Consider the following 13,269-nt stretch of genomic DNA (forward strand, 5'->3'; position numbering starts at 1 on the left):
ATAGTTTTTTCAAGAGCTTACTGAGACTCAGATCGAGTTTCTCTGAATACGGACTAAAATAAAACAATTACAATTTTGAAAATATAGTTGCTGTTATCACACATCTTATTTCCCTTCATTCTTCATTATATGCCAATTCCACTTTGTGCTGATATAAAACCCAATATTCTTATTAAATCAAATTTTAATGCATTTCATAAGTATCCAATGCTTCAACTTTGTGATATAATTATCAGAGAAAAATAAATATATTTTGGATATAACAGAACTCATATCAAGCATACAAGAAAACTCAAAGGATTTTCAAATCAAAGAGAGAGTCATGGTACCCATAAGCAGGCTTTAGAATATCACATACATACAAAGGATTGTGTTAGAGAAAAGATGCTTTCTTTTTTAAAGGATGCTTTCTTAAAGATGATCAGGAAAAAAAAGGACAAAGAGTCAAGTAGTAAAACTAGTATCACTCATATACCTTCCAAAAAATTAGTTTCTAAAAGTTGTCATTGACCAAAAGAAATACATACTTACTTCTAGAACCTGGAAATGGATTTGAATTATTCTCGTTAAACAGCAATAAAGGTTTTATTCACTTCAATATTAGAAATATCTTAATCTTTGGTTGAAGTCTTAGGACAAAATATGAAAACATGTCTGTGTAAATAGACTTGAAGGATGTAAGTGGTTTACAAAATGTAGTATCATATGGAATAATGCTACCTATAATAAATTAAAATAACAAATATGCTTGAGATTTTAGGATGTATTTTTATGTTTAACATATACATGTTACAGATACATATGAATACAATATGTATGAATATGTTAGGTTTTAAAGTTATCACAAAATAAACTTATAAAATATTAATGAAATAAGCATGTCAATCTTTAAGGCTTCCTACCTTAACATCGCATTTTTCCCATCACTTCTTGTACACCGAACCTGTCTTGTTTGATAACCTATTTCTATATCCCATGGCTTGGAATGATGATGAGGCTTATAGCCTTGTTGCTTAAATGTGACCCGTTCTTTTGAATCAGAGCTAAAATCCAAAATGGTTCTTCCACTTAAACTAACTTCCTTAAGATGAGGCAGTCTACATTTACTCCAAGGTCCAACTTTAAGGCTAAACATGTATTCCTCTTCCCCAAGGGGACAGGGGATGTGAGAATCACAGGCTCTTGATTCTGTGAGATTTGGACACATCAAACCTCCATAGAGTGGGGGAGAAATGATTGATCTAGTCCTATGCTGCAGCTTCTTACCACACCCCTTGCTGCACACAGACCATGGTGAGAACTCAGACACAACACAATCCCGGGGACAAGGGATGAGGCAAGCTTGTTCAGTCGGTGGCTGAGGTGCAAAATATTCACATATTTCACTGATAACCACAGTTCGGTTCAGTTTTTGAATACAATGTACTGTCCGGTGCTGTAGTCCATGTTGGGCTGTCACACACTCAGAAGTCCTGGGTTTGACTTCACCATGAACAAATGGAGCCAGCACACAGATCTGCCACTCTGACACCTCCCATTCAAAAAGTTCGCCATGCCAGTCACATACTCTAAAACAGCTTCTCTCATTTTCAGGTTTATCAGCCTCTTCACAGTTTGACAGAAGACTTGTCCAACCTTCTAGGTGAAAGCACCACACTCCTCGATTCTGAGTACCACCTGGTCCACAGTTACCTGTACATCTCCCCCATGGACCTAAAGAGTTGAAAAAACAAAGGTAAAAGTTGTTAATATATCTACCCAGACTTTGGTTTAAAGAAAAAGAAAAGTCTAGTTTGTACACTGGAAGGACAAATATCTTCCAAAATGTTATAACTTTATTATTTTTATTTTTGTTTTTATATCACCTTTAATCTCAAATACATCTCTTCTCCAACCCAAACATCTATATCAATATGAATAGAAATAATACATACATAAAAGGAAAATGTAAAAAAAAGTTCACAAATGCTAATCAACACATCAACCCATTCTGATATCATGTATAATATTTTGCACACATCATCTGGCCTCTTCCACAAATAAGAGAAGAGTCATTTTTCATCTCTTCAAGGGCAACCTTGGTCATTATGTCTATATAATGTTTGATTTCACTTTTTTTCTTTCTATTTCCATTCCGTAAGTCATTGTGTAGATTGTTTTCCTGATTCTACTTACTTTACATAAGTTCAAATAAATCTTCCCCAGCTTCTCTAATTTCTTCATATTCATGATTTCTTAGAGTTCTATAATATTCTATTATATTCATGTCCCATAATTTACTTATTCATTCCACAGTTGATGCAGGGTCATGGATTTTGTGAAATATGATTATAAAGGAAAGATATTTTTCAAAAAATAGAACTGATACATACAGATAAATATTATTTTCTAAAACTTGAATAATTATGTACTTTTAGTTGAAATATAGGCCACTTCCAAATAAAACCTGCACCACTCAAATGAGATATCTTTGAAAAGCAAAAGACATAGGGATATAAAAATAAATATACAAAATTACTATATTTTAAAATAATGACCTATTTGAGGAAAAAATTTCCTCCAAAAAATAAAATTGAATTACATTGTAAAAAACATTGACTTTCTAATATCACGACCTAGGTTTGAATCTCATCTCAGCTTTGCCAGTTGAGTGATCCGTTTATCCTGAGTGACTATATGGTTTGTAGATGAGAAGCACTGAACTATGACTTTTAAGGTTCTTTTCATCTCTAAATCTATGACCTCATGAAATCATGTTTGTAGATCTAAGGACTCTTGCATGATATTACTCTGTAATTCAAACTTCTGATAACATGATAACAGAATACCCCATCCAAGTACAAAAGTAAAATAATAATAACTATATGTAATGGCATTTATAAAACACCATTGTAAATAGTATCACATTTGACCCTCACAACAATTCTAGGAGGCAGGTACAATTATTATTTTCATTTTCCAGTTGAGGAAACTGAGGCAAGCAGATGTTAAATAATTTGCTCATAGTCACATAACTATTAGGTGCCTAAGACAATATTTGAATTCAGTTCTTGACTACAGGCCAAGAGTTCTATCCATGCAAAACATCCAGAATCTTGAAGTGTAGGCAATGCATTCAAGACCTGGGATAAAGCCAGTATAAAGAAATGGAGATGGACATGGAATATCTGTATGAGACCAGTAAGGACAGTTGAGGAACTGGAGAGGAATGATAAGAAAATGAGATATAATAATGATGGAAAGGCAAATTGAAACAAACTTATAAAGGTCTGAAAATATTTGCCATCCAGACACCCAGTGAGAAGCTGATGAAAGTCAGTCACTATCCTCTGCTGGAGTCACTGCCTCTTGGATTATTGGGAGAATCTCATGTACCAGGCAAAATTGACTGAGTAAATCAAGCAATCTGACAAAATTGTGGAATCAATGAAGAAAGTATATGTATATGAAGTTTATAGAAGGAGAAAGAAACCTGTTAGTTGGCTACAAAAAATGTAACTGGTGCCAAAAGAACATTCTCGTGGACCATCAGCAGCATCAAACAGAAAGAAGAAAACAAGAGAGAATACAAACTAAAAATGATTCAGAAATATGAGCAAATAGTTGAGATTGAGCTAAAATTAATGTCATGACATTTTGGACATAGTGGACAAATACCCCATTCCACTAGCAAATAAAGGTGAGTACAAGGTTTTTGATCTATTATAAAATGAAAGGGGCCTACTATAGGTATCTGACTGAATTTGTCACAGGAACTGACAAAAGGAAGCAACAGAGAATAGCCTGGTGTCTTATAAAGCTACTAGTGACACTGCAATGCCAGAACTTCTACCAATACATCCCGAACTTAGATCTTGCTCTCAACATTTCCTTATTCTGCTATGAAGTTCTTAATTCCCCTGACTGTGCCTACAGGTTGGCAAAAGCAGCTTTTGATGTTGATGCTGCAAAATTGAATAACATAGTGAAGAAAACTATAAGGGCTTGATACTTATCATGAAGTTGTTACACAATAGTCTGACACTATGGACTTCAGATATTCAGGGTATTAGTGAAGAACAAAATAAAAAAGCACTATGGGATGCAAAAGAAGCCCAGTGAGAGAGACATCAAAGCCACAAGAATTCATCTCTGACCACTGCACTGTTCCCCCACCACACCTGACTTCCACAATTGGTCTCAAAATTTAGGTTCCTACTCTGATTTTTTAAAAAATAGTTTTCAAAGTTCTTAAAGGCAAGAATGAATTTCTTTGGATTTTTTTAGTCCCACTTTTTAGGTTCTTTTAGAAACTAGCAGGACTGCATAAAGGCTTTTAAAACATTACTGTATTGTCTGTGTGCTAGATAATGCAAGACATCCATTAGAAATGGATATCTCATTGGAATGCCATTAGACTTCTGGGAGAAACAAGAGTCTAGGGAAAAGGTTGATTGCAATGTTGGGTGGATGTGGTGGCATTTTTCCTTTTTCATCATTGTCTAAACCAAATTTTATGTCAATGTTTAAAATTAATTGGGTATTTAGCTTAAAGTTACAGGTAGCATTGAAACATTTTGCTGTAAAAACTGTTTCCAAACTGCTGAAACAGTGCTGGTAGCAGCTCAACCCATGGTTGCTCATTCTTGCTGACTTTGACCTTCTTTTACAGCAAGTTAGCACTGAAGGTGGTATTGAAAAGCTTGCATTTGAGTTTAGTTAGTTGGTTTTTCTCCTTCATTTTTCCCATTATCCTTTTGCTCCTTCATTTGCTTAACCTCTTTTTTTCAGCATGTATTACTTGAAGCTAATTGATAACTACTGGATATCTGACTTGGAGTCACAGATATGGAATCTGTATTGTTCTTACTGAAACACAGCATGGAATTAACATCAAACTTAAGTACAATAAACCTAAATTAAAAATGCCAAAAAAAATTTAAGAGTTTATATTTGCTTCTAGAGATAATAGGGAGACATGAGTTTATTAAGTAGGAGCATGACATGGTAAGATCTATGTATTAGGAAAATTATTTTGGTAATCTATGGGGCTATAAAGACTCTCAACAGAAACAGGAAAATTTGGAAAAGGGCTTTTTTTTGGTGGGGGAATGGGGGATAAGGAACATTGGTGGGGGGATATAATGAGTGCTACTTAAGAAATGATGAGTTATAAGACATCCAGCTCAAAATCTGTAGCAGGCAGATGATCATTCAGGACTAGGAGATGAGGGCCAAACACATAAACTAGTAAGTCATCTCCATAGAGATTATAACCCCATGGGAACTAGTGAAGATATCAAGTGTGAGAATATAGAAAGAAAAGAGAAGGGTCATCTAAGACAGAGCCTAGGGGCTACACTCACTGTGAGAAGAAGATAAAATAAATATGATGATTCAGCAAAGGGGACTTAAGAAGAAGCAATTAGAAAGAAAATGGCAAAGTAATCCAGCATCTTTGCCAAGAAAACTTCAAATGGAATCATGAAGAGTAGGTCACAACAGAACAACTGAACTAGGCAGGTATGTAGAGAACCACCAGAGGGCAGTGCCATAAAACCCAAAATAAGAAGAGGGTATGCATTAGAAAAGACTGGACAAATAAAGCTCAAGAAAGTTGAATTCCATCATAGGGATGAGGAGCCTGACACAGAAAAATTGTCATATTCATTTCTCAAGGTAGTAAGGACTAGAGTCGGGATGTGTATCCAGATTCTTTGGACCAAAATAAAACAATGAACGTATGCTATACATGATCCTCTCTCTCTCTCTCTCTCTCTCTCTCTCTCTCTCTCTCTCTCTCTCTCTCTCTCTCTCTCTGTGTGTGTGTGTGTGTGTGTATGTGTGTCTGTATATCTGGTGGGGGAAGGGGTTACACTGAAATAACATTTGACAAAATTCCCTACTGTCTGGATTAAGAATACAAAAATCCAGAGACTTTTTTTTTAAAACTCATAACCACCACTGGAATCCCTACATAGAAAGACTTTTGCCATATCTGGTAGCAAATCCAGACTGCAAATTTTCTTCTTGCATTGAAAATCTTTAGATGTATGAAAGGGTTAAAATTAGGTTTCTCCACAAATACTTGAACATGTAGTCTGGTCACGATGGAAACTTATCAGTTTAAACCATGTAACCTTTGCCTCTATACCAGCACTGTAATGACTACAGAGACCATTCACAACTTCCATGGAATACTGATTTTTATAGCAGAGCTAAAGAAATGCACCCCAGGTATAATCACAAATCTATTGTAATATTTATTTAATCACAGGTGTGTATTTGCGTAATACATGTGTGTGTATGACTAGAGAAGCTAATGATTAGATTTTCGACTATTTGGCATGTTAGCAGTGAAAGCAGACCTACACTATAAATGTGCCTCTCCCAGCCCTACCCACCTGGTAAGAAAATAGTCACAAGGAACTATTCTGACCTTAACCTTCAGTCAAGTCAATCATAATATTCCATCTACCCAGTAGTGCTCCCACCTCTCAAACCTGATGTTCCTGCCAAAGCTAACTTTGTTAGGCTATATTGTCGATCAAATGCTGTCACTTGGGGGGAAAGATTACTGCAAGTGACATCACACCCTTCTTAGGGCTTAGGTAGCTTAAAATGTCTTGATGAGAATAGTCACACTGTGTTTAGAATGAGTTCTGCTTTTAATGATGGAAATTACTTCCAATAAATCCACATACGTATCACAGTATATTTGCTCTAGTCAATGCCTGCTCATGATATGATAGAAGCTAGAGCATAAATTAACCATACATAGAAAGTAGCAGTTTCTTGGATTGCTGTTACAATGTCTGAAAAAGTTTTAGTGCATAATCAAACAGAAGACTATTCCTTTTGTGGGTGGGGGAGCATGTACACTTGTCATTTCATTCGTGGAGCAAACTACTCGATTGAAACCCTCTTCCTCACCTCAATATATACTGACAAACCATCTCTTACCTAAACCAATCATTTTCCTATTTTTTGTTGAGTGTACCAGCATTCCTCCACTCACCCAGATTCAGAACCATGCTTAACAGTTTTCTCTCACTTGCCCCTTTGTCCATGTCCACTCAGATTTTGTGTCTTACAATACTAACCTGTCGAAAACTTCTTCCATTATTACTCTTCCCTCCATCATTCCAATTGGTCTCCATGCAGCTAATCTTTCCTTATCTCCCAAGCATCTTTCACACAGCTGCAGAATCAGATTTCTTAAGCAAAGGTCTCATCATATCACACTTTCTCGGGTGATTGCCTATTACATCTATGACAAAAATCTAAATTCTTCTATTTGGAATTTAAAGTCCTACAGAATTCAGATCCATCCTATCTTTCTAGGTGTATCATATAATTCTATGATCTATTCTAATGGTATCACACAGTACCTAGTAGTATCAAACCCAAATGCAAATGATCCTTGATCTAAGCATATTTATTGACTTAGAAAATCACAGATGACTATTATCCATGTTGTATATTTTTCTTTACTTATTAGAATTTTCCCAATTATATTTTCATTTGTTTCTGGCTCACCATTCACATCTCTTCTACAAACCAAGTGGCTTATTTACTCTTCTCCATACTTGCCACTCTATGTCTCAACACAATAGTACCTTTGAAATCTATTCCTTATTGCAAGAATGTTCTTCCTTCTTACTTCTTCTCTTAGGGACCTTATTTCCTTTCAAATTTTAACTCAAAAATTACTTCCTTAGGGGGCAATTGGTTGGCTCAATGGATTGAAAATCAGGCCTAGAGATGGAAGGTCCTAGGTTCAAATCTGGCCTCAGACATTTTCTACCTGTGTGACACTGGGCAAGTCGCTTAACTCCCATTGCCTAGCCCGTACCATTCTTCTGCCTTGAAACCAAAACATAGTATTGATTCTAAGGTGGAAGGTAAGGGTTTAGAAAAAAATTACTTCCTTAGAAAAGTCTATTCAGATTCACCCTAGTCTTGAATGACTTCTGTCACTTTCTAATAATTTCATATATGTGTGTATAATATACACATCGATTATTTTATGTAAGAATGTTATGTCTCTGAAGCATAATTTAAATTCCTTAAGAGCAAGGACTTTGATAATTTTTATTTCAGCTTCCAGAGACTAGCACAGTGCTTGGCAGCTGTTAAATGTTTAATAAATAATTGTTGACTGTTTTATTGAAAATTTCTTAGAGAAATTAATTGATTTTCCCATGTTTCTATAGCAAGTCAGGGTGGACTTAAATCTAGGCCTTCCTGGCTCTAACATTTGCTATTTATTCATTATACCATGTTTGTTGCCTTTTATGGTGACAAAATGAACCTTCTCATGATGGTCAATCTCACTACTTGTGGCCCACTGTTTTGTCTCATTTGAGAACTGATGTTACTAAAGCTACACATTTGCTACTACCAAATAATGAAGTTCCCTTAACCTTCATCGTTACCACTACCACTATCTCCACCTTCACCTGGATTAGAGTTCTTTCTGAATTTTTTTTATCACCTCTTTAACTCTAAGTTTCATATTAGACTCCAAGGCTGGCCCTATGTCCATTCTGCTTAAATGGCCTCTTGTTTTGAATTTGGCAAACAGGAACTGAATTGAGGTAATAGTTTTCATTATTTTTAATTACTATCACTTTTGACTTGACAAGTCTATTTCTTCCTCTTGATTCCACCTTCCTCTCCTCCCATTGCTGGTCTGATATTTTTGCTAAATATCTACTAATTTAAGGAAAGAAAAGAATAATAAATTTTGATATAAAACACTAAGAAAAGAAGGGCTTCAAAATGGAAAAGTAGAATAGAGATGATAGGTAAATCAAACTTCCTAGCCATCGCTTAATATTCGTTTTCTCCATTCTAACACAGTTAATATAAAAGCTAAGGAGTGGTGACTGTCTTATTTTACCAGCAAGAGTTTGGGACCATTGCCTGTGTATGAAAATTTAACTAATGTATTTATGAGAGGAAAGTCCAGTGAAAATATTTGCTTCAACTGTTAAACTAAACTTTGGAGACTAATAAAAAATGAGGGCAAAAAACAAGCAAATGAAGTGAATTGTAGATGCCTGGAACAAATGAAAACCAAACTGCAAACAAGATACATGAAATGAAGACAAGACCTTTCAGCAATTGATCTGTAACAATTTGAATTTCTCAGGCAAAGATAGAAAATACATTTTATTATTTATTCAGATGTATATTTGGCTATGAACTTTAGAAACAGAAAAGAAAATAAAAATCATAGAGCTGAAAGGGGATTTGTTATTTTAAAGATCATATATATTGGTGTGAAATTTGACTAGAAGTTTGAATAATCTTGTTTTTTCTTTTCTAAGTTCAAAAACTCAAAAGAAACAATCACAGATTTCATTTCTAGGCAGTAGCACAGGAAAAAAAATCTATATCTCTCTCTCTATATATATATATGTACATGAGTATGTATCTATGCATATGTGTATACATACATAATACCAGCTTGAAATTATACTGTACCTTCTTAAGAGCTCAAAATATTTTTCATATACTATGACATGAATTAAGACTATACTAAGGAGGGATTCTCAGAGGATACATGCAGGAAATGTATGTATTTTATTTTATATTCATTCAATAGAAAAATAAACACCATGTAGTAAAAAATAAAATTTAATTAAACTAACTTTAAGAGAGCAAAATATTTCATTCTGATTCCAAAATGCTTAGAAATCAAAATCATTTCTTGAATGATTTCCTTGAAAAATAGCTCATATAATGTCAGCCTCTAGAAATTGGTTTCATAGTTTTTGGTAACATGACAGCAATATATAAAAACATGTCTTCCACCTGAACACACAAGCATTTGACAGTTTAAAATCATAGCATGAAATTGACATATAAAATCTTAAAACTCTCAGGCCAAAGCAGTTTAAATTTACATTCTACATTTTAGGTTCTGGAGGAAAACTCATAAGCTGAGAGGGAATTATTCTCTAAGGGTATTTTCAACTCTAAAATTCTAGGATTCTTTTTTTTTTTCTTTCTGATGGTACAAGAGGTGCTAACATATAAAGGACTAATGTAATATTCTTCAAGCAAGAGAAAATTGCTGGCAAATGTTATCCCCTTAATTAAGTTATTCCTTAACAAGATTAACTAAGATGAAAGTCAAATGCATCATCCATCCTAAGCCATAACATTTAAAAAGCATTCCCTAGATATCCTTCACATGCTTTATCCAGCACCCAAAGCTGAGGTCACTGCAAAATACAATTTCTAAGTTCTACAGCTCAACAAAAGAGGACCCAAAGTCACAAAATCCTGCAGCCCTCATAATGCTTCTTTTATATCTTTATTAAAAACCATCTTTGAGATGGTAAAATTCTTTTATTTTGTTTTAATTTTTATTTATTTTAATTTTTATTTATTTTTTAAAATCATTACCTTCCCTCTTAGAATCAATACTGGATATTGGTTCTAAGGCAAAAGAGTGGTAAGGACTAGGCAATAGGGGTTAAGTGACTTGCCCAGGGTGACATAACTTGGAAGTGTCTCAAGTCAAATTTGAACCCAGGACCTCCCATCTCTCGGTCTGGCTCTCAATCCACTGAGTCACCCAGCTGCCCCCTGTTTTAATTTTTAATGAGGGGACACTGTGGGAGTTTAGTATTGTAAGGAATAAAGGCACAAAGGGCTATTTGGTATTCAATTAATATAAAAATTGCCATTTTGATTGATGTATTGGTTGATTTCAGAAAATGTGGTTTAAGAATATATTGACATAGAAGAAGAAAGAAAGGATACTTAGAGATTTCTTTGATAATTTTTTCACATATTTTTACACCACCAACAAACATGTGCATACATAAAGAATTCCATGAAATATAAATTATAATTGAAACTGTGGCTCAATTAAATGCAGCTTGCATTTTAAAAATAAAAAGTAAATTTAAATGTCCCTTCTTGACAGTGTCCCCTTCTGAACCCTTCTGCTCTCATCTGCTCTGTTTTAAACTCTTACCTTCCATCTTCTAATCAATACTATATATTGCATATATAGGCGGAAGAGTAGTAAAGTTTAGGCCATGAGGGTTAATTGACTTGCCCAGGGTCACACAGCTAAGAAGTGATTGAGGGAAGATTTTAACCTAGGAACCCTCCATCTCTAGGCCTGGTTCTCAAACCACTGAGTTACCTAGCTGTCCTATTCTGCTTGTTTTTTAAATGTTTATTTCATTTCATCTATTTTTTAAATCACCATCACTAACTCTCTATCATCATTCAACCCATCTAAATCTCTTGTAACAAAATTATGATGAAATGAAGGAAATCAGTGACCTAATGGTCATATCTGAAAAAGTATGATTATTTCTATACCTATAGTATATCATTCCTTCCCAAGAAGGGAAAGGCATTTTCATCTATCTTCTGAGTAATGACTAGTCATAGCATTACCAAAAGGCTTGAGTCCTTCAAAGTTGGACAGCAGATAAATAGCTCTCCTGGTGCAGTCACTTCATTTTCATCAGCTGATAAAAGTCTTCCTAGTTTCCTCTGAATCCATTCCTTTAATTAAGCTATTGAAAATATGTCTATACATACAAGTCTTTTCCTTTTTTATTTGATTTGTTTGCCTCAAAGCAGTTTTTCTGGGTCATAGGGTTTAAACAATTTAATAATGTGGTGGAACATATTTTTAAATTATTTACCAGGATGATTGGATAATTATAATGCTGCCAAAATTACACCAGAATGTCTCTATTCACATAACTCCTTTAAAAATTTTCATTTTCATTTTTTTTACAACTTTCATTAGTTGATGTAGGTTTCCCAAGATGTTTATGAAAGCATCCTACTCCTCATTTCTTATAATATTCCATTAAAATCATATACCACAACTTGTTCAGCTATTCCCCAATTAGTGGATATATACACAATTTCCAGACATAGTTGTGGAATTGCTGAATCAAAGGATATGAATAGTTTTATAGCCCTTTGGGTATAGTTGCGAATTGCTCTAAAGTCATATCAGTTTACAACTCTACCAGTAGTGTACCACTTTTATCACATTCTCAACAACAATAATCATTTTCTTTATGTGTCAGATTAGTCAGTCTAATAGATGTGAGGTGGTACTTCAATACTGTTTTAATTTGAATTCAATTTGCATCACTAATCAATAGTGATTTGGAGCATTTTTTTAATGTGACAACATATAGCTTTGATTTCTTCAATTGAAAATTATCTGTTAATATCCTCTGAACACTTATCAATTAAGTATATGTTTATGGTATCACACCTTTACGTCTAGCCTATTTTACCTTTTCTTGATATATGGTGTGAGATGTTGGCTTATAACTGGTTTCTGCCATATTGTTTTGTAGTTTTCACATTATTTTTTCTTATAAAGTGAATTCATGTCCCCAAAGCTGGGATCTTTGGGTTTATCAAATATTAGGTTAATATGGTCATTTCATACTGTATATTGTATACCTAGCCTATTCCATTAATTAACCATTCTATTTCTTAGCCAATACCAGATTGTTTTGTTCATTACCACTTTGAGAACTCATACAGAGAGTTAGAGAACTGGCACAACTAGGCCATTTTTCTTCCCATTTTTTTCCATTAATTTCCTTGATACTTTTGACCTTTTGTTCTTCCAGATGAATTTTGTTATTATTTTTCTATCTCTATAAAATAATTTTTTTTAGAGTTTGATTAGCATGACAATGTATAAGTAAATTAAATTAAGTAGAATTGTCAATTTTATTATATTGGCTCAGTCTAACTATTAGCAAATGACATTTTCCTCATTATTTCAATTTGACTTTATTTGTGTGAAAAGTGTTTTATAATTGTGTTCATATAGTTCCTGAGCTTATCGAGATTTGTCAGGTAGACTCTCAGGTATTTTAAACTGTGTAGATTATTTTAAATGAAATTTTTCTTTCTGTCTTTTGCAGTTGGACTTTGTTGATAATATATATATATATATATATATATATATGCTGAAGACTAATGTGGATTTCTTTTGTCTCCTGCAACTTTGCTAAAGTTGATAATTATTTCAATTGCCTAATGTTTTACAGTGAATTATAAGGTAGTTATTTGATATTTTTAAAAATCTCAGGTAATAAATTATTAAATACATGGCTTAAGATGACTGAAAATTTTACTTAGAAATTGAGAAAAATAAGTTATTGAAACTGTGTTCCATTTTCAAAAAGCTCTTTCCTTTTTAATAAATAAACTCAAAGGATAATAAAAAAATTAAAAACTAAAACTAACTTAAAAATATGTTTGTGGTCAAAA

General features: G+C 33.7%; 1 protein-coding gene across 1 annotated transcript in view; it reads right to left on the minus strand.

Moving 5' to 3' along the window:
* THSD7B (thrombospondin type 1 domain containing 7B) overlaps positions 1–13,269 on the minus strand; it is a 932,487-nt gene that overhangs the window by 713,175 nt on the left and 206,043 nt on the right. Inside the window, exon 2 of the mRNA XM_044666609.1 lies at positions 903–1,713. Within this exon, the coding sequence (XP_044522544.1) occupies positions 903–1,713 (811 nt within the window). The remainder of the gene's footprint in view (positions 1–902; positions 1,714–13,269) is intronic.

Source organism: Gracilinanus agilis, chromosome 3, assembly GCF_016433145.1.
Source record: "Gracilinanus agilis isolate LMUSP501 chromosome 3, AgileGrace, whole genome shotgun sequence".
Taxonomy (NCBI): Eukaryota; Metazoa; Chordata; class Mammalia; order Didelphimorphia; family Didelphidae; genus Gracilinanus; species Gracilinanus agilis.